Source organism: Nerophis ophidion, linkage group LG14 (genome assembly GCF_033978795.1).
Source record: "Nerophis ophidion isolate RoL-2023_Sa linkage group LG14, RoL_Noph_v1.0, whole genome shotgun sequence".
NCBI classification, from domain to species: Eukaryota; Metazoa; Chordata; class Actinopteri; order Syngnathiformes; family Syngnathidae; genus Nerophis; species Nerophis ophidion.
This window is the reverse complement of record NC_084624.1, coordinates 42,395,058-42,417,782: the sequence shown is the minus strand read 5'-3', so window position 1 is coordinate 42,417,782 and position 22,725 is coordinate 42,395,058. Positions and strand designations below refer to the sequence as shown.

General features: G+C 43.6%; 1 protein-coding gene across 2 annotated transcripts in view; it reads right to left on the bottom strand.

Moving 5' to 3' along the window:
- Positions 1–22,725, bottom strand: part of LOC133568697 (neuropilin-1a-like) — a 184,109-nt gene that overhangs the window by 3,265 nt on the left and 158,119 nt on the right. The window contains exons 13-17 of one of the 2 annotated variants that reach the window (XM_061920789.1): positions 21,470–21,514; positions 10,651–10,788; positions 5,590–5,882; positions 5,428–5,524; positions 1,839–1,883 (exon numbers count right to left, since the gene is read on the bottom strand). In XM_061920789.1, coding sequence (XP_061776773.1) covers positions 1,839–1,883; positions 5,428–5,524; positions 5,590–5,882; positions 10,651–10,788; positions 21,470–21,514 — 618 coding nt within the window. The remainder of the gene's footprint in view (positions 1–1,838; positions 1,884–5,427; positions 5,525–5,589; positions 5,883–10,650; positions 10,789–21,469; positions 21,515–22,725) is intronic. The other variant, XM_061920790.1, reaches the window with a different exon arrangement.

The window sequence follows — 22,725 nt, the reverse complement described above, 5'->3', positions numbered from 1 at the left end:
CTGAGTTCTGTCTGGATGTTTTGTTTGCTCTATGCCAGTGGTTCTCAAATGGGGGTATGCGTTTTTTTAAATATTCTAAAAAATAGCAACAATTCAGCTTTATAAATATATTCATTGAATAATACTTCAACAAAATCTGAATATAAGTTCATAAACTGAGAAAAGAAATGCAACAATGCAATATCCAGTTTTGTGGTCATGTTCCATAAATATTGATGTTAAAGATTTATTCTTTTGTGAAGAAATGTTTAAAATTAACTTCATGAATCCAGATGGATCTCTATTACAATCCCCAAAGAGGGCACTTTGACCTTTGCCCTTTGAGGCACCTGTGCTTTAGGGCTACATAAATAAACATTGATTGACTTTGTCAATATCTTCGAGCGACCATGAGATTAGCTCCATCTTGCCTGGGTATCTTTCGTCTTCTGAAGCCTTGTCTGGTGTGTTTTGTCCCTTATTCCACAGTGAGTTTTTTTGCACCTGTGTCCCACAGTTCAGATAGTCCAAACAACTAGTCATGTTTTTGATAGTTTCCCAACAACACGTTTTTTTACCGCAAAGTTGAACACTCTTAGGCTGGAAGACAGTTTAATTTCTCCGCTCACATGTTTAAGTCAGGACTTTGGGAAGGCCATTCTAAAACCTTACATCCAGCCCGATTTAACCATTCCTTTACCACTTTTGATGTGTGTTTGGGGTCATTGTCCTGTTGGAACACCCAACTGCGCCCAAGACCTAACCTCCGGGCTGATGATTTTAGTTAGTTCTGAAGAATTTGGAGGTAATCCTCCTTTTTTATTGTCCCATTTACTCTCTGTCAAGCACCAGTTCCATTGGCAGAAAAACAGGCCCATAGCATAATACTACCACCATGCTTGACGGTAGGCATAGTGTTCCTGGGATTAAAGGCCTCAACTTTTCTTCTCCAGATATATTGCTGGGTATTGCAGCCAGACAGCTCAATGTTTGTTTAATCCGACCACAGAACTTTCCTCCAGAAGGTCTTATTTTCCCCATGTGATTTCAGATGAAACAGAAAAGAACCAAACTTCATGAATATTTTTGTGAGCAACAAGTATGTGCTCCAATCACTCTATCACAAAAATTAAGAGTTGTAGAAATTATTGGAAACTCAAAAGACAGCTATGACATTACCGATCATTTTAGAGCCCCACAGTCGGTCGACAGTTTTAAGAAGGGACTAAAAACCCACCTTTTTAGCACAGCTTTTATGTAATTTCTCTGCCTTCTTGTTTTTAAATACACTGCTTGCCTATCTGTTTTATCCAATATTTTCATTTCTATCTTTATCTATGTTTCTGTTTTTTGAACATTTTATCTAGTGACTCAAAGCGCCTTACATAGTGAAAAGCTATGTGAAAGCGCTTTGAGTCACTAGAGAAAAGCGCTATATAAATATAAAAGAGAAAGAGAAAGAGAGAAACACAATATCTAAGTTACATTTAAAGCAGTGTGGGTGGCACTGGGAGCAGGTGGGTAAAGTGTCTTGCCCGAGGACACAACGGCAGTGACTAGGATGGCGGAAGCGGGGATCGAACCTGGAACCCTGAAGTTGCTGGCACGGCTGCTCTACCAACCGAGCTATACCGCTCATAAGTGTGTGTTATGTTTTCATTTCTATTTTAAGTTTTTTATTATATATTCTAAGTTTCTATTCTTATTTATTTATTTTTATACTTTGTAGCACTTTGAGATTTTAACAAATGTAAAGTGTGTTACGAATGTAATTTTAAAAAAAAAAATTATTATTATTATTATGTTCTTTACAAGTGTATGCAAACTTTCGACCATGACTGTATATGAGAAACACTTACGTAAGATGAAGATCTCAGTGGGCGGAGATGGAGAAACTTCCGGATCTAAAGAAGACAAAGAGTCAATGAAAGTGAACAACAAGACACACACATCAAAGGCAGAGCAACAGGGGGCGCTGTTACACCTGATTATAAAACCATAGCTTACACTTTAGTATGGGGAACATATTCTAAAGTAACAAACACTTAGTTTAGAGTTATTTGGACACTAGGGGAACATATTGTAAGTAAAAAAGACTTAATTTAGAGGTATTTGGTTAGGGTTAGAGGGTTAGGTTGTATCATAAGGCAACGCAGAATAAGGCATTAATATGTACTTAATAAATAGGGTTAGGGTTACAGTTAGGTTGCATAATAAGGCCAAGCAGAATAAGGCATTAATAAGTATTTAATGCAGGGGTCACCAACCTTTTTGAAACCAAGAGCTACTTCTTGGGTACTGATTAATGCGAAGGGCTACCAGTTTGATACACACTTAAATGGGACGGCGTGGCGCAGTGGGAGAGTGGCCGTGCGCAACCCGAGGGTCACTGGTTCAAATCCCACCTAGAACCAACCTCGTCACGTCCGTTGTGTCCTGAGCAAGACACTTCACCCTTGCTCCTGATGGGTGCTGGTTGGCGCCTTGCATGGCAGCTCCCTCCATCAGTGTGTGAATGTGTGTGTGAATGGGTAAATGTGGAAGTAGTGTCAAAGCGCTTTGAGTACCTTGAAGGTAGAAAAGCGCTATACAAGTACAACCCATTTAACCCATTTATTTAAATAAATTGCCAGAAATAGCCGAATTGCTCAATTTACCTTTAATAAATAAATCTATATATTTAAAAAAAAATGGGTATTTCTGTCTGTCATTCCGTCGTACATTTTTTTTCCGTTTACTGAAGGTTTTTTGTAGACAACAAATTATGAAAAAAACACTTAATTGAACGGGTTAAAAGAGAAGAAAACATGAAAAAAAAAATACAATTCAATTTTGAAACATAGTTTATCTTCAATTTCGACTATTTAAAATTCAACCCCAAAAAATGAAGAGAAAAACTAGCTAATTCGAATCTTTTTGAAACAATTTAAAAAATAATTTATGGAACATCATTAGTAATTTTTCCTGATTAAGATTAATTTTAGAATTTTGATGACATATTTTAAATAGGTTAAAATCCACTTTGAAATAAGATTTAAATTTGATTCTACAGATTTTTCTAGATTTGCCAGAATAATTTTTTTGAATTTTAATCATAATACGTTTGAAGAAATATTCCACAAATATTCTTCGTCAAAAAAACAGAAGCAAAAATGAAGAATTCAATTAAAATGTATTTATTACTATTTACAATTTAAAAAAAATACTTGAACACTGATTTAAATTGTCAGGAAAGAAGAGGAAAGACTTTAAAAGGTAAAAAGGTATATGTGTTTAAAAATCCTAAAAACCTTTTTAATTGTTTTATTTTTTGTCTAAAATTGTCTTTCTGGAAGTTACAAAAAGCAAAGTAAAAAAATAAATACATTTATTTAAACAAGTGTAGACCAAGTCTTTAAAATATTTTCTTGGATTTTACAATTCTATTTGAGTTTTGTCTCTCTTAGAATTAAAAATGTCGAGCAAAGCGAGACCAGCTTGCTAGTAAATAAATATAATTTAAAAAATAGAGGCAGCTCACTGGTAAGTGCTGCTATTTGAGCTATTTTTAGAACAGGCCAATTTACCTGAGCGGGCTACTCATCTGGTCCTTACGGACTACCTGGTAATTCTAAGAGAGACAAAATCCAAGAAAATATTTCAAAGACTTGGTCTTCACTTGTTTAAATAAATTCCTTTTTTTTTTTTTTTTACTTAGATTCTTATAACTTTCAGAACGACAATTTTAGAGAAAAAATACAACCTTAAAAATGATTTTAGGATTTTTAAACACATATACCTTTTTACCTTTTAAATTCCTTCCTCTTCTTTCCTGACAATTTAAATCAATGTTCAAGTAAATATTTTTTTTTATTGTAAAGAATAATAAATACATTTTAATTTAATTCTTCATTTTAGCTTCTGTTTTTACGACGAAGAATATTTGTGAAATATTTCTTCAAACTTACTTTTAAGATTAAAATTCATAAAAATGATTCTGGCAAATCTAGAAAATCTGTAGAATCCAATTTAAATCTTATTTCAAAGTCTTTTGAATTTATTTTAAAATTTTTGTTCTGGAAAATCTAGAAGAGATTTGTCTTTGTTAGAAATATAGCTTGGTCCAATTTGTTATATATTCTAACAAAGTCCAGATTGGATTTTAACCTATTTAAAACATCCATCCATTTCTACCGCTTATTCCCTTTCGGGGTCGCGGGGGGCGCTGGCGCCTATCTCAGCTACAATCGGGCGGAAGGCGGGGTACACCCTGGACAAGTCGCCACCTCATCGCAGGGCCAACACAGATAGACAGACAACATTCACACACTAGGGCCAATTTAGTGTTGCCAATCAACCTATCCCCAGGTGCATGTCTTTGGAAGTGGGAGGAAGCCAGAGTACCCGGAGGGAACCCACGCATTCGCGGGGAGAACATGCAAACTCCACACAGAAAGATCCCGAGCCTGGATTTGAACCCAGGACTGCAGGACCTTCGTATTATGAGGCAGACGCACTAACCCCTCTGCCACCGTGAAGCCCTATTTAAAACATGTCATTAATTATTAATAATACATAAAGTTAAAGGTAAATTGAGCAAATTGGCTATTTCTGGCAATTTATTTAAGTGTGTATCAACCTGGTAGCCCTTCGCATTAATCAGTACCTAAGAAGTAGCTCTTGGTTTCAAAAAGGTTGGTGACCCCTGGGTTAGAGTGTTAGGTTGTGTAATAAGGCCATGCAGAAAATGCATGAATAAGTACTTAACAATGACTAATTAAGAGCCAATATGTTACTAATTTGCATATTAATACGCAACTACTTAATGGTGAATATGTTCCCCATACTAAAGTGTTACCAAACCATATTAGAGCTGAAGAAAGCCACGAGTGGAAAAGACAACAAGAACCAGGGAAAGTGAATGAAAAAACTGCAGTGCTGTACGTCAGTGGTCCCCAAAGTTTAAAAAAAAAAATATATATATATATATTTTTTTAAATTAAATCAACATGCACCTGGGGATAGGTTGATTGGCAACACTAAATTGGCCCTAGTGTGTGAATGTGAGTGTGAATGTTGTCTGTCTATCTGTGTTGGCCCTGTGATGAAGTGGCGACTTGTCCAGGGTGTACCCCGCCTTCCGCCCGATTGTAGCTGAGATAGGCGCCAGCGCCCCCCGCGACCCCGAAAGGGAATAAGCGGTAGAAAATGGATGGATGGAACATAAAAAAACACAATATACACTTACGATTAGTGCACCAACCACAAAAACCTCCCCTTTTCATGACAAAAACGTCCCTTTTTAATGACAAAGAAGAAAAAAAAAAAAAAGAAAAAAAGGACCCCCCCCGCCCCCCACCACCACCACCACACACCCGCCCCCCACCGGGCCGCGGGATAAATTATTAAGCGTTGACCGGTCCGCGGGTACAAAAAGGTTGGGGACCACTGCTGTACATGAAGAAATACCTTTACAGAAGTCACTGTTGAGTCCGTCCAGAACCTGGATGTCGTCCACAGCGATATGTCCTGTGCTGCGTCTGTCGGCCACGCCCTCCACCACCACCTGGAGACACCACACGGTTCAGACTTCCCGTGCAGACAGCAACATAAAAGCCAGACCAGACATACTCTGTAAGGGTCACCGGATCTGGGCAGTAGAACCCGTCCTTCCCTCCACCGCGCCCCCTGGTGGCCACTGACGGTCCACAGGATGCTTCCCCACTGCTCCTCTTTCTCCTTGTCCTGTCTGATGTGCAGCACCCCGGGGTGCTGGCCCGCCATGTGGTACCAGAACGACACGCAGAGGTGAGCATCCGGGGCCGTGACGGGCAGACTGGACAGCCTCGCCACTCTCTCCTCTTCTCCGCCGCTCGTCACCCAGGAGTCGCTCAGATGCATGTAGATGTAATTCCCCACTCGTCCTGCAGGGGGCAGCACAGGACAGAGTAAGTAAAGGACAGAGAAGGCAGGCTTTTAAAGGCCTACTGAAACCCACTACTACCCACCACGCAGTCTGATAGTTTATATCCATCCATTCATTTTCTCCGGGTTGGGGAGGAGACCCTGCCCCAAGTGGAGGAGTTCAAGTACCTAGGAGTCTTGTTCACGAGTGAGGGAAGAGTGGATCGTGAGATCGACAGGCGGATCGGTGCGGCGTCTTCAGTAATGCGGACGTTGTACCGATCCGTTGTGGTGAAGAAGGAGCTGAGCCGGAAGGCAAAGCTCTCAATTTACCGGTCGATCTACGTTCCCATCCTCACCTATGGTCATGAGCTTTGGGTCATGACCGAAAGGATAAGATCACGGGTACAAGCGTCCGAAATGAGTTTCCTCCGCCGTGTGGGGGGGCTCTCCCTTAGAGATAGGGTGAGAAGCTCTGCCATCCGGGAGGAACTCAAAGTAAAGCCGCTGCTCCTTCACATCGAGAGGAGCCAGATGAGGTGGTTCGGTGGGGGCACAGGTTCGGTGGCCATGGATGAAGTGCTGGCTGTCCAGAGTCGGGACCCGAGGTGGACCGCTCGCCTGTGCATCGATTGGGGAAATCTCTGCGCTGCTGACCTGTCTCCGCTCGGGATGGCCCATGCTGGACTGGACTCTAACTATTATGGTAGATCCACTATGGACTGGACTCTCACAATATTATGCGAGATCCACTCAACGTCCATTGCACAGGTCGCTCTGGGGGGGTCCCCACATCTGCGGTCCTCTCCAAGGTTTGTCATTGTTGGGTTCAGTTTTTCCTTGCCATGATGTGAGTCCTGAACCGAGGATGTCGTTGTGGCTTGTGCAGCCCTTTGAGACACTCGTGATTTAGGGCTATATAACTGCAGAGAGCGGTGAGGACAGCGGAAAAGATTATCAGGACTCCTCTTCCTCCTATCCAGGAGATCGCAAAAAGCTGCTGCCTGACCAGGGCTCAGAAAATCTGCAGAGACCCCTCTCACCCCCACCAAGGACTGTTTTCACTGCTGGACTCTAGAAAGAGGTTTCGCAGCCTCCGAAGCAGAACCTTCAGGTTCTGTAACAGCCTCTTTCCTCAGGCTGTAAGACTCTTGAATGCATCATAATAATCCCTTCAATTCCCCCCCAAAATGGATTAACTCTCCGGAATATAAAGACAATATAACATACATCCATAAATGTGAATGCATATGCAAAAGTGCAATATATTTATCTGTACAGTAATCTACTAATTTATATCTGCACCTTATTGATTTTTTTATCCTGCACTACCATAGGCTAATGCAACACAAAGTTGTTCTTATCTGTACTGTAATTTGAATGACAATAAACAGGAAGTCTAAGTCTAAGTCTAAGTTGGCATCCCAATGAGAGCAGACATTGTAGAGTAAGTGAATGTTTTATTGTGTTCATAGTTTAGTTAGTCTCAGCTTCTAAAGCTTGTAGCCATCCTCCGTATATTCAGGCTCAAAAATATAAAGTTGTGGATTGCCATTTGTCACTAAGTAGTCATTGATTGGCCCCACTATGGACTGGACTCTCACATTAGTAACGCTATCCACTCGGCATCCATTGCACCGGTCACCCATCTGCAGTCCCAAAGTCGTCATTGTTGTCTCTCATGAAGTCTGCCATTATTAGTATTAGTTGTTGTTGTTGTTGAAGGAAATGTGGACTTAATACGCCGCTGTATGCTTCAAATGAGCAAAATACGTAAATACTACATGTTATTGTGGATGTGCTTGTTACTACATCACATATATAATTACATCGTGTATCGTTATATAAAAAAATTGATGGAGGTTTTTAGAGCGCTTAATAGGCAAGTTTTTATAGTGTTTATTTACAAATTAGAATGCGTAAAAAAAGATAAACATATTAGTGTTTGTCTCAAATTAGAATCGTGAATGATAAGATGTCATTCCAAAAAAAGCAAACACCGACATTGCTTCTTACTTTCTACACATATTCTCCTTATTTTAACACTTTTTTCCCTTCACCTTGACACCTGGAGAATGTTTTATCAAAAACGTTTCATTTCAGTTCACCTTTCCATCTCTTTTGTCATCTTTCTACTTACGCTCAAATTCAAGGATTTTCCCCAAAGCGCCACTCAGGATATGACTTGACCTTTCACATCTATTTTTCTTTTATTCAAGCTGTGGTAACGTCAAGGTGAGGTGAGCCTTTTCAAAGCTGCAAGCTTATGTAAAAACATTACATGAATGATTTCCCATCTCTGAAGGCTGCCTAATCCTCTATAAAACACACCTATTCCTGACTGCTTATTCATTGTAAATCTTATTCATCTTCGTTGTTGTTTTTATCCAATTGATTTTATTGTTTTGATTTTGTACGGTGTCCTTGAGTGCCCAGAAAGGCGCATTATAAGTAAAATGTATTATTATTATTATAAAATATCACTTCCTGTTTGACACAGTCCATGTGGATGCCTACAGTTAGTCACAGGTGAAGAAAACGTGAGGTTGTTTGTTTATGGAGAAGCTTTAAAGTCCTACTGAAACCCACTACTACCGACCACGCAGTCGGATAGTTTATATATCAATGATGAAATATTAACATTGCAACACATGCCAATACGGCCGGTTTAGTTTACTAAATTGCAATTTGAAATTTCCCGCGAAGTATCCTGTTGAAAACGTCGCGGAATGATGACGCGTGTGCGTGACGTCACGGGTTGTAGTGGACATGTTCTTCCAGCACCGATCACGGCTAAAAGTAGTCTGCTTTAATATGGAACGGAGCGGTCAAGCGAACATGGTTCTCTACCACATGTCAACAGGCAGGTTTCGGTGAGAAAATTGCGGTAATAAGTCGGCTCTTACCGTAGACATGAGCGGAGCTTGTGTCGTTCCTCCTGCAGCTGTCAAAGAGGCAGCTGCGACTCTGTTGCCTCCTCCGTGGCTTCCCTCAGAGACACTGGCAGTCACCACACCCCTCCGACTTTCAGGTACGACTATATAATCTCACTAAAACACTAGTAACACAATAAGCAGATAAGGGATTTTCCAGAATTATCCTAGTAAATGTGTCTAGTAACATCGGAATCGCTCCCACTGCCCTCTCTTTTTTTTTTTCTTCCTAGTGCTTTACTCTCACTATCTTCATCCACAAATCTTTCATCCTCGCTCAAATTAATGGGGAAATCGTCGCTTTCTCGGTCCGAAACGCTCTCGCTGCTGGTGGCCATGATTGTAAACAATGTGAGGATGTGAGGAGCTCCACAACCCGTGACGTCACGCGCACATCGTCTGCTACTTCCGGTACAGGCAAGGCTTTTTTATTAGCGACCAAAAGTTACGAACTTTATAGTCGATGTTTTCTACTAAATCCTTTCAGCAAAAATATGGCAATATCGCAAAATGATCAAGTATGACACATAGAATGGACCTGATATCCCCGTTTAAATAAGAAAATCTCATTTCAGTAGGCATAAAGGCCTACTGAAATTATATTAATTGAACAAATTGCAAAAGATTCAGCAACACTGATCTCCAAAATACTGTGTAATTATGCGATTAAAGCAGACGACTTTTAGCTGCGTGTGTGCGGAGCGCTTATTTTTCCTTAAACCCTGTGACGTCTTGCGTACACGTCATCATTACACAACGTTTTCAAGACGAAACTCCCGGGAAATTTAAAATTGCAATTTAGTAAACTAAAAAGGCCGTATTGGCATGTGTTGCAATGTTAATATTTCATCATTGATATATAAACTATCAGACTGCGTGGTGGGTAGTGGTGGGGTTCAGTAGGCCTTCAACTTGAACTCTCGCGGCTGTGTTGGATCCATTATGGATTGAACTTTCACAGTATCATGTTAGACCCGCTCGACATCCATTGCTTTCGTCCTCTCCAAGGTTCTCATAGTCATTATTGTCACCGACGTCCCACTGGGTCATTATTGTCACCGATGTCCCACTGGGTGTGAGTTTTCCTTGCCCTTATGTGGGCCAACGAGGATGTCGTAGTGGTTTGTGTTGTGGTTTGTGCAGCCCTTTGAGACACTAGTGGTTTAGGACAATATCAGTAAACATTGATTGATTGATTGATTGAACTTAGACAGCCCTGTTAGAGATCCAAATCCATGTACTGTTACACTTCTGAGTGCTTGTCAACGTTGTATGCTGGATTATTATGAACTGAAGCGTTTCTTCCAACATGGTGGACATTTTACCATGGATGAAGTACTGACTGTCCAGAGTCGAGACCCAGGATGGACCGCTCGTCGGGACCCAGGATGAACCGCTCGCCTGTATCGGTTGGGGACATCTCTACGCTGCTGATCCGCTTGAGATGGTTTCCTGTGGACGGGACTCTCACTGCTGTCTTGGAGCCACTATGGATTGAACTTTCACAGTATCATGTTAGACCCGCTCAACATCCATTGCTTTCGGTCCCCTAGAGGGGGGGGGGTTGCCCACATCTGAGGTCCTCTCCAAGGTTTCTCATAGTCAGCATTGTCACTGGCGTCCCACTGAATGTGAATTCTCCCTGCCCACTGGGTGTGAGTTTTCCTTGCCCTTTTGTGGGTTCTTCCGAGGATGTTGTAGTCGTAATGATTTGTGCAGTCCTTTGAGACATTTGTGATTTGGGGCTATATAAATAAACATTGATTGATTGATTGATTTTACATGGGATGGTTTTGTTTGGAATTCTTGTTAAAAAGCTGCTGCAACAAACTCAGTGTGCGAACACACATCTTACCCGTGTGGTCGAGAGTCGGCAGTCTGTGTGCGGTCGGAGCGCCGCTGGTCTGGATGAGCCACTCTGCGCCGGAGCGCGTTTCCGTGGTCCAACCGCAGAAGGAGGCGAAGTCAAAGTTGCAGGCGAACCACAAGTATTCTGCAACCCAGAGGAAAGAGACTGGTGGTTACACACTGGAAGCTGGAGCACTATATAGTGTGGCCATGTTTGGCTGGGAAACAGCTATGACATGACGGACACCCACCACGCTATCAGGATAGCAGAATGTTGGATGGATGATGTATTGGATGTAACGAAATGATGGTTTAGACTAAACATACAGTACATATAATGACTGACTATACATCTGCTGTGCTTGTATTTTACAACCGACTGGACAAAGACTCAACATCCTGTTTCTGTGCTGCTTTCAGGCTCTTTTTCCAGCAGCTTGAGGAAGGGTCTGCTTGTAACATCAATAATCCACAGCTATTTCCACAGAAAAAAGGAGAAGGGAGGGAAAGGGGGCATGCACCAAACGAAATCCTCCTGCAGATGCATTAGTGGAGAGACGGAGATGCTGCCGGAGGGCGTTTTCCTCCACGAAACCCCTCCAGACAACACACGTGTTTGGGATCAGGAGCGTGACAGGGAAAGGGCGTGGCGTCACCAACATGCGGGTGTGGCTCCGAGAAAAAACTTAAAATGGAACGAAATGTCCAAGAAAAAGTTCCCACACTCTACACCAGTTGTGGAGCAAGTACATTTAGGATTTCCTTGAGAAACATCAAGTAACTGCGCTAACCTGCGTACCTTCAAAACCCATCTTATTGAACTGGCTCTGAATCTTTAATGCTTTTATTTTATTCAATGCTTTTTGAAGGGATGTCCGATAATATCGGCAGTCCGATATTATCGGCCGATAAATGCTTTAAAATGTAACATCGGAAATTATCGGTATCGGTTTAAAAAAGTACAATTTCTGACTTTTAAAAACGCTGCTGTGTACATGGACGTACGGAGAAGTACAGAGTGCCAATAAACCTTTTTGCATGCCGACCCAGTCACATACATTCTGCAGCTTTTCACGCACACAAGTGAATGCAAGGCCTACTTGGTCAACAGCCATACAGGCCACATTGAGGGTGGCCGTATAGACAACTTTAACACTGTTACAAATATGTGCCACACTGTTGACCCACACCAAACAAGAATGACAAACACATTTCGGGAGAACATCCGCACCGTAACACAACAGAACAAATACCCAGACCACCTTGCAGCAATTGGTGCGTCGAGTGCGGGGGTCGGCAATCCCATCTCTGGAGCCGCATGCAGCTCTTTAGCGCCGCCCTAGTGGGTCTCTCTAACTTTTTCAAAAATATATGAAAAATGGAAAAAGATGAGGGGAAAAAAACATATTTTTTGGTTTTAATTTGGTTTCAGTAGGAGGACAAACATGACACAAACCTCCTTAATTGTTATAAAGCACACTGTTTACATTAAACATGCTTCACTGATTCGAGTATTTGGCCAGCGCCGTTTTGTCCTACTAATTTTGGCGGTCTTTGAACTCACCCTAGCTTGTTTACATGTAGAACTTTCACTGACTTTCTAAGACATGTTTTATGCCACCTGTTTTTATGTCTCATTTTGTCCACCAAACTTTTAACATTGTGCATGGATGCACAAAGGTGAATGTGGAGAGGCAGAGCCAACGAGCCGACAGCGGGACACGGCAAATGGTTGTCCTGACCATGACGGCGGCCAGGGGCGCCGCTAGGGATTTTGGGCCCCATGAAAAGAATCTTCACAGGGCCCCCAACACATAATTTCATCATCATTAGGGGTCTCTCTGGGCCCCCCTCCATCATGGGCCCCTAGAATTTGTCTCCTTTACCCCCCCTTTTCGGCACGCCTGGAGCGACACTGCAGCCATCAGCGTCAGGTGCGTACACCACACACCTGCGCTCAATCGTTACATCTTCTGCTGCAGCATAAAAATGGAGAGGGAGGAGCAATCGTGGCAGAAGTAGGAGAGGAACCACCCGACCACAACGACCACGAGAGCGACGAGATCGACCGAGAGAAAGATTAGCCCCCCGAAGCAGACGCAGCCCCCGGACGAGCAGGAAGAGCCAGCAAGCCAGAAATTGGCGCGACAGACTGGCAAGACATGCGGTTTGTTGAAAGAATAAACGAGTCAAACCTGCTATGATGCGTCCTGTATCGATCGGCACTGCACCACACACGAGGACGGCTGGAAACCCGTCACAGTGAGTTTTGTTGATTTTATTGACTTGTTTGGAGTGCTAATCAGACATATTTGGTCAGTGCACGACTGCAAGCTATTTAGGCTAGCTGTATCTACATATGCCTCATTTGTAGCTATATTTGAGCTCATTTAGTTTCCTTTAAGTCCTCATAATTCAATTTATATCTCATGACACACTACATGTATGTAATCAATCAATGTTTGCTTATATAGCCCTAAATCACTAGTGTCTCAAAGGGCTGCACAAACCACCACGACATCCTCGGTAGGCCCACATAAGGGCAAGGAAAACTCACACCCAGTGGGACATTGGTGACAATAATGACTATGAGAACCTTGGAGAGGAGGAAAGCAATGGATGTCGAGCGGATCTAACATGATACTGTGAAAGTTCAATCCACAATGGATCCAACACAGTCGCGAGAGTCCAGTCCAAAGAGCATCCAAGACACAGCAGCGAGAGTCCCGTTCACAGCGGAGCCAGCAGGAAACCATCCCAAGCGTAGGCGGACTAGCAGCGCAGAGATGTCCCCAGCCGATACACAGGCGAGCAGTACATGGCCACCGGATCGGACCGGACCCCCTCCACACGGGAGAGTGGGACATAGAAGAAAAAGAAAAGAAACGGCAGATCAACTGGTCTAAAAAGGGAGTCTATTTAAAGGCTAGAGTATACAAATGAGTTTTAAGGTGAGACTTAAATGCTTCTACTGAGGTGGCATCGTGAACTGTTACCGGGAGGGCATTCCAGAGTACTGGAGCCCGAACGGAAAATGCTCTATAGCCCGCAGACTTTTTTTGGGCTTTGGGAATCACTAATAAGCCGGAGTCCTTTGAACGCAGATTTCTTGCCGGGACAATCGGCAAGATAATATGGCTTTTATTTTTTTTAGGCTCCAGTTGGATTTGTTTTTGGATTTTTGGTCCAATAGGGCTCTTTTAACATTTTAGGTTGCCGACCCCTGGTCTAGTGGGACAGGCGAAAGTTAAGTCGAAGAAAATGCAGTCGTTTATAAATTTAATGTTTTCTTGCATCACAGACAGGTACTGGTCCGCGGACCAGTGGTTGGGGACCACTGCTGTAAAAGTAAATGTACTCCATGATGGAGTAAACAGCACAACTGTGAATCATGTTTACACTCAGCATTTCTTTTTAGATGTCTACAATTTCAAATGCTTCCCACTTGTTGTCAACTATTATCAACGTCCAGGAAAAAAAAAAAGAGGTTGGTGTAAAAGGCCCCTTTGTGTGATGAGAGGCTAATAGGATGCAGAGATGAGCCTGGGAGCCGCCGGCCCGCCCAAAGTGAGCCGTCTTCACTCTTCACACCAAGTTTTGGCCGCACTAATTGAGACCCAGGAGGCCTTCGTGTGTTGGCTCCAGCTCTTAATGCAACCTTCTCACCGCTTCTCTCTGTCTTTTGCATTTTGTGCACCTCTTCCATCTTTCTTTTTCTTTGTTCTGTCAGACGTTCTTCGACCGCCTGTCAGTTCTGGCTCCTTTACTATTCGCCTCTAAAAAAAAAAGGCAGGGTTGAACGAAGGGACGCTCCGTGCTCCTCGGAGGGTTATTTTGCGTAATTCATAGTACTCTGGCAGGTGTCGTCAATCACCTGCAATAGGAACATTAAATATGCACACTATTGTAAGGGCTAGAAGTTTTGACGTTTGCGAATGAATCAAGTCCATAAAAAGGGCAGTTTTAAGTGAACGAAGAGCAGATTCGAGTTTTCGAGCTGTTAGCTTGGGAGCCATTTTTTTATGCCATTGCTCATGCTGTACGTGCACGTGTGGTATAATTGGCAACTAAACTAGTAAATGAGTCAGTCAAAGAAAACCTTGCTGCATTTAGATAAATGTTTCTGCTTTATTGTTCTGATGTGAATACGTAAAGTAGCTTAAGCAAAAACACACAAGGTCGGGTAGTACAATTTTGTATTCACATTTTTATTATGTCCTAATATGTATTGTCGTGTATTGCTGTGGGGCTGTCTTGGTTGACAAGACTTTGCAGCATCGCGTGGACATCGGGGGCGGTACCTCTTGATTGGCAGACCGGGGTGGTGGTCCCTCTCTTTAAGAAGGGGGACCGGAGGGTGTGTTCCAACTATCGCGGGATCCTCAGCCTTCCCGGTAAGGTTTATTCAGGTGTACTGGAGAGGAGGCTACGCCGGATAGTCGAACCTCGGATTCAGGAGGAACAGTGTGGTTTTCGTCCTGGTCGTGGAACTGTGGACCAGCTCTATACTCTCGGCAGGGTTCTTGAGGGTGCATGGGAGTTTGCCCAACCAGTCTACATGTGCTTTGTGGACTTGGAGAAGGCATTCGACCGTGTCCCTCGGGAAGTCCTGTGGGGAGTGCTCAGAGAGTATGGGGTATCGGACTGTCTTATTGTGGCGGTCCGTTCCCTGTACGATCAGTGCCAGAGCTTGGTCCGCATTGCCGGCAGTAAGTCGAACACATTTCCAGTGAGGGTTGGACTCCGCCAAGGCTGTCCTTTGTCACCGATTCTGTTCATAACTTTTATGGACAGAATTTCTAGGCGCAGTCAAGGCGTTGAGGGGTCCCGATTTGGTGGCCGCGGGATTAGGTCTCTGCTTTTTGCAGATGATGTGATCCTGATGGCTTCATCTGGCCGGGATCTTCAGCTCTCACTGGATCGGTTCGCAGCCGAGTGTGAAGCGACCGGAATGAGAATCAGCACCTCCAAGTCCGAGTCCATGGTTCTCGCCCGGAAAAGGGTGGAGTGCCATCTCCGGGTTGGGGAGGAGACCCTGCTCCAAGTGGAGGAGTTCAAGTACCTAGGAGTCTTGTTCACGACTGAGGGAAGAGTGGATCGTGAGATCGACAGGCGGATCGGTGCGGCGTCTTCAGTAATGCGGACGTTGTACCGATCCGTTGTGGTGAAGAAGGAGCTGAGCCGGAAGGCAAAGCTCTCAATTTACCGGTCGATCTACGTTCCCATCCTCACCTATGGTCATGAGCTTTGGGTCATGACCGAAAGGATAAGATCACGGGTACAAGCGGCCGAAATTAGTTTCCTCCGCCGTGTGGCGGGGCTCTCCCTTAGAGATAGGGTGAGAAGCTCTGCCATCCGGGAGGAACTCAAAGTAAAGCCGCTGCTCCTCCACATCGAGATGAGCCAGATGAGGTGGTTCGGGCATCTGGTCAGGATGCCACCCGAACGCCTCCCTAGGGAGGTGTTTAGGGCACGTCCAACCGGTAGGAGGCCATGGGGAAGACCCAGGACACGTTGGGAAGACTATGTCTCCCGGCTGGCCTGGGAACGCCTCGGGATACCCCGGGAAGAGCTAGACGAAGTGGCTGGGGAGAGGGAAGTCTGGGTTTCCCTGCTTAGGCTGTTGCCCCCGCGACCCGACAGCGAATAAGCGGAAGATGATGGATGGATGGATGTATTGTCGTTTTATTCATACTTTTTATACACATATATAGATTGAACTCTTATTATGTGTGTATTTTTTTCTGTATTGAATAATGCTGTTATGTAGAGATGTCCAATAATGGCTTTTTTGCCGATATCCGATATTGTCCAACTCTTAATTACCGATTCCGATATCAACCGATACCGTAAATACCAGGGGTCAGCACCCCGCGGCTCCGGACCCGCATGCGGCTCTTTGATCACTCTGATGTGGCTCAGCTGCATACTTGCCGACTCCCCCGATACTTCCCGGAAGGATTCCGGATTTCAGTGCCTCTGCCAGAAATCTCCCGGTGTAAATATTCTGCAATTTTCACCCGGACAACAATATTGAGGGCGTGCCGTGATGGCAATGCATTAAACGTCTTCTAAAACGTGTCATCGCGCCAGCTTTTAAACTATGCTATTTGCGTGCCGTCCTCGACAACATTTCGTGGCGCCCACTTTTATACCATGCTATCTGAGTGCCGGCCGGCCACATATATTATGCGGTATCTGTTAACATACATAAGCGACTGCAAGGCATACTTGGTCAACAGCCATACAGGTTCCACTGAGGGTTGTGATATAAACGACTTTAACACTCTTACTAATATGCGCCACACTGTGAACTCACACCAAACAAGAATAACAAACACATTTCTGGAGAACATCCGCTCTGTAACACAACATAAACACAACATAAACACAACAGAACAAATACCCAGAATCCCATGCATCCTTAACGCTTACGGGTTACTTTATACACCCCCTTTACCACCAAACCCCGCCCCCCCCAACTGACGCACGGAGGGAGGGGTGAGGGGTGTGTGTTGTATAATGTAGCCCGGAAGAGTTAGGGATGCATGGGATTCTGGGTATTTGTTATGTTGTGTTTATGTTGTCTTATAGTGCGGATGTTTTCTCGAAATGTGTTTGTCATTTTTGTTTAGTGTGGGTTCACAGTGTGGCGCATATTAGTAACAGTGTTAAAGTTGTTTAAATGGGCACCCTCAGTGAGACCTGTATGGCTGTTGAACAAGTATGCTTTGCAGTCACTCATATGTGTCTGTAGAAGCCACATTTAACATGTGACATGGCTGGCTAGTTGTTCATACATGTTGTAAAGATAACACCATTAATTCACGCCCTTGTTATTGTTGTTTGGGGGAAAATCAGCAGACATTCGAGAGAATAGTTGTCCTTAAATTCGGGAGTCACAAAATTGGGAAGGTTAGCAAGTGTGATGCTGTCAAGCGTTACTCATATAAATCTCGCGGGCCGCACTAACACAAAATTTTCATATTAAGGTGAGGACCGCGTGTCTGAGACCCCTGGCTTGTACATAGCACAAAGCAAAAAAACAAAACAACAACTCTGTATACAGTTTTATTACATTTTAAAATTTCAAAAGAGTTTTGTGGCTACCATTATTGTCTTTAGTTTGTAAAACGGATCATTAACACATTATTATGCCTAATTTTGTTGTGATGCCCCCCCGCTGGATGCATTAAACATTGTAACAAGGTTTTCCAAAATAAATCAACTCAAGTTATGGAAAAAAATGCCAACATGGTACTGCCATATTTATTATTGAAGTCAGAAAGTGCATTTTTTTTGCCTCAAAAGAGCAGCTTGGAATTTGGGACATGCTCTCCTTGAGAGATCATCAGGAAGTTGAGGTGGAGGATTGGGGGGTAAAGGGTAGCAGGGGGTGTATAATGTAGCATCCCGGAAGAGTTAGTGCTGCAAGGGGTACTGCGTATTTGTTGTGTTGTGTTTATGTTGTGTTACGGTGCGGCTGTTCTCCCGAAATGTGTTTGTCATTCTTGTTCACAGTGTGGCGCATATTTGTAACAGTGTTGTGAATTCTATATAGCGCTTTTCTCTAGTGACTCAAAGCGCTTCACATAGTGAAACCCAACATCGAAGTCCCATTCAAACCAGTGTGGGTGGCACTGGGAGCAGGTGGGTAAAGTGTCTTGCCCAAGGTCACAACGGCAGTGACTAGGATGGCCAAAGCGGGAAACGAACCTGGAACCATCAAGTTGCTGGCACGGCCGCTCTACCAAACGAGCTATACCGAGCTATAATAAAGCTACAAAAACACTCATCTCTCAGCCAGTTTGCTTGTCGCAATAGAGGTCTTTCTCTGAGGCAGGTCCTGAGGTGTCGGGATGTGACCACCTGTGATCTGAGCCTTCTCTGTTGGGGCTAATGGCAAGTGTTTATTCTTCATTTTGGCCTTGGCCATGTTGTAATCGCCAGAATCAAAATACCTTAGCCCTTTCTGAAGTCGTTTTCTCAGAAAATCTGAACCTCCTGGTCTAGCTCCAAGATTGGGATGCATGACCTTTATCTTGGCTTCTTCTGCTTTCTCTGTACTGACAACATTTCCCGCTCTTCTTCCATAGTCATGGCTCCTTCGGCCAACTCTGACATTTTCGAACTTAAAATGTGGCCTGTTGCAGAGAAAGGAGAAGGTCCTACCTGCACCAGGGGGTGCGGGATCATGGATGAAAGAGTGCCGTGTTAAAGTGGTTTATACGGCCACCCTCAGTGTGACATGTATGGGTGTTGATCAAATATGCCTTGCATTCACTTGTGTCTGTGAAAAGCCATAGATATTATGTGACTGCGCCGGCACGCAAAGGCAGTGCCTTTAAGGTTTATTGGCGCTCTGTAATTTTCCCCACGTCCGTGTACACAGCGGCGTTATAAAAAGTAATACATTTTACTTTTTGAAAAACCGATACCGATAATTTCCGCTATTACATTTTAAAGCATTTATTGGCCGATAATATCGGCAGTCCGATAATATTGGAAATCCATCCATCCATTTTCTACCGCTTATTCCCTTTTGGGGTCGCGGGGGGCGCTGGCGCCTATCTCAGCTACAATCGGGCGGAAGGCGGGGTACACCCTGGACAAGTCGCCACCTCATCCCAGGGCCAACACAGATAGACAGACAACCTTCACACTCACATTCCCTACTCTTATTTAATTATTATTTTTTAAGTGAGGGAAAATGAGAAAAAAGGAGATATGTCTGCCCAAAAAAGCACAAGGATATGGAACCACCTTATTGACGGCGAAAACACAACAAAAATAGAAATAAGGTCAATCTTTCGAACGGCTCTGCAAGATCTTGCTCCCGTATCTTGTGTGACATCATGCACAAACGTGCACTTTTATTTGTTTTAAACTATTGTAGTGGCGTTCTGTACAAAAAGTGCACTTTAAATTTAGTGTTGTTTTGATATGTCATCTTAGTGACATCATGCACAAAAGTGCACTTATAGCTTCTTTTAATATGTCTTTGACAATCTTGCACTTTCTGTTTTGGAAATGACATGAATGTTTGTGCCACTGCTTAATAACTTTAATAAATACACTTATATATATGGTGTATCGTGACATGGCCTAAAAATATCGATATATTAAAAAAAAGCCCTAACCACTACATCCCTAAATCTAGTATAAATTGTGATTATTATAAATAACCAGCGAGATGCTATGACATTCCTGTCCTTCCATGACTTAGTTACGCCGCACATGTGCATGATGGAATCGTGTCGTGCCCTAGTCCAACTCTTCAGTATTCAAACGATGTGAAGCGGGCCTAGACATGGTACTATTAGCTCAGATTGAATCCTCTGCTGACATAAATGTAACAATTAACGCTAACTCAGTCCAGCATCACCCTTCAATAGAGATGGTGTGACAGTATAGCAAGATAACATTGCCTGTTAGCAATTAGCGACTAACAACAATGAGAAGAAATGTGATTTGTGTGAAAGCTGATGCCTAAAGAAACCTGACTCCCAGGTGTAAACCTTGGATCCCTACCCCAAGCTCCAGATGGACTTGGGGAAACTCATTTTTTCTCCTGTGACGGCCGAGGGTTGAATAAAATGATCCGAGATGACATACTAAAACGGCCTTCTTTCATCTCCGTAATATCGCTAAAATTCGCTCCATTTTGTCCACTAAAGACGCCGAGATCATTATCCATGCGTTTGTTACGTCTCGTCTCGATTACTGTAACGTATTATTTTCGGGTCTCCCCATGTCTAGCATTAAAAGATTACAGTTGGTACAAAATGCGGCTGCTAGACTTTTGACAAGAACAAGAAAGTTTGATCACATTACGCCTGTACTGGCTCACCTGCACTGGCTTCCTGTGCACTTAAGATGTGACTTTAAGGTTTTACTACTTACGTATAAAATACTACACGGTCTAGCTCCATCCTATCTTGCCGATTGTATTGTACCGTATGTCCCGGCAAGAAATCTGCGTTCAAAAGACTCCGGCTTATTAGTGATTCCTAGAGCTCAAAAAAAGTCTGCGGGCTATAGAGCGTTTTCCGTTCGGGCTCCAGTACTCTGGAATGCCCTCCCGGTAACAGTTCGAGATGCCACCTCAGTAGAAGCATTTAAGTCTCATCTTAAAACTCATCTGTATACTCTAGCCTTTAAATAGACCTCCTTTTTAGACCAGTTGATCTGCCGCTTCTTTTCTTTCTCCTATGTCCCCCCCTCCCTTGTGGAGGGGGTCCGGTCCGATGACCATGGATGAAGTACTGACTGTCCAGAGTCGAGACCCAGGATGGACCGCTCGTCGGGACCCAGGATGGACCGCTCGCCTGTATCGGTTGGGGACATCTCTACGCTGCTGATCCGCTTGAGATGGTTTCCTGTGGACGGGACTCTCACTGCTGTCTTGGAGCCACTATGGATTGAACTTTCACAGTATCATGTTAGACCCGCTCGACATCCATTGCTTTCGGTCCCCTAGAGGGGGGGGGGTTGCCCACATCTGAGGTCCTCTCCAAGGTTTCTCATAGTCAGCATCGTCACTGGCGTCCCACTGGATGTGAATTCTCCCTGCCCACTGGGTGTGAGTTTTCCTTGCCCTTTTGTGGGTTCTTCCGAGGATGTTGTAGTCGTAATGATTTGTGCAGTCCTTTGAGACATTTGTGATTTGGGGCTATATAAATAAACATTGATTGATTGATTGATATATGATACCATCGATATTCGCTAACTTGCATTCCTCATTCATGGACATGAAAGTGAGAGGATGTCTTGTTTGAAGTGGATCTCAATGGTCCAACACCAGAAAGAGGGCAGGAAGTGCTCACCTGGTATGAAGTCCATGACAGGGTCAGCGGCTGTAACGCCTCCCGCTGCAGACAGATGGAACAGGCACGAAAGGGTCAAAGGTTAGCTGGTTTGGTCCCACCCCCACAGATGCCTACACTTAATCTGCACACGAATATTTGCTTAACTTTACTTTGAAACAACGTAAGAGTTTGGAAAACACACAAAAAAGTGGGTTTTATACATTAAAAAGATAAACAAAGGGAGAACATGCCATAGAACAGTGTTTTTCAACCACTGTGCCGCGGCACACTAGTGAACCGCGAGATATTGTTTGGTGTGCCGTGGGAGATTATCGAACTTCACCTAATTGGGTTAAAAATGTTTTTTGCAAACCAGTAATTATAATCCGCAAATGTGCCGTTGTTGAGTGTCTGTGATGTTTAAAGGGCAACATTATTACAATTTCAGAAGGGTTAAAACCAATAAAAATCAGTTCCCAGTGGCTTATTTTATTTTTCGAAGTTTTTTTCAAAATTTTACCCATCATGGAATATCCCGAAAAAAAGCTTTAAAGTGCCTGATTTTTCGCTATCTGTGAAGCCACCGTCCATTTTCCTGTGACGTCATCCAGTGATGCCAATACAAACAACATGGCGGATAGCACAGCAAGATATAGCGACATTAGCTTGGATTCAGACCCGGATTTCAGCGGCATAAGTGATTCAACAGATTACGCATGTATTGAAACGGATGGTTGGAGTATGGAGGCAGATAGGGAAAACGAAATTGAAGAAGAAACTGAAGCTATTGAGCGAATAGCTATTGATGCTATTGGGCGATCGCCTTCTAACCAACGATTGAGTGTCACAGGTTATCCATACATCTCGGTGCCACGTCTGCCTTAGCATCGCCGGTAAAATGTGCAGACCAAACGATCAGGACTTTCACATCTTGTGACACTGGAGCAACTTAAATCTGTCGATTGGTAAGTGTTTGTTTGGCATTAAATGTGGGTGTACATTAAATTTGTATGTACAAATGTACATACAGCTAGCCTAAATAGCATGTTAGCATCGATTAGCATGCCGTGCTAATCGATGCACACTCCACGTAAGTCAACTTGAATCCGTCCCTGATCGTGTTTTACACCCTCCGACAACACACCGACGAGGCACTATGTCTCCAAGGTACGGAAAACAGTCGAAAAAACGGAAAATAACAGAGCTGATTTGACTTGGTGTTTGTAATGTGTTTGAGAAAATGGCGGATTGACTACCTATGTGACGTCACGTTG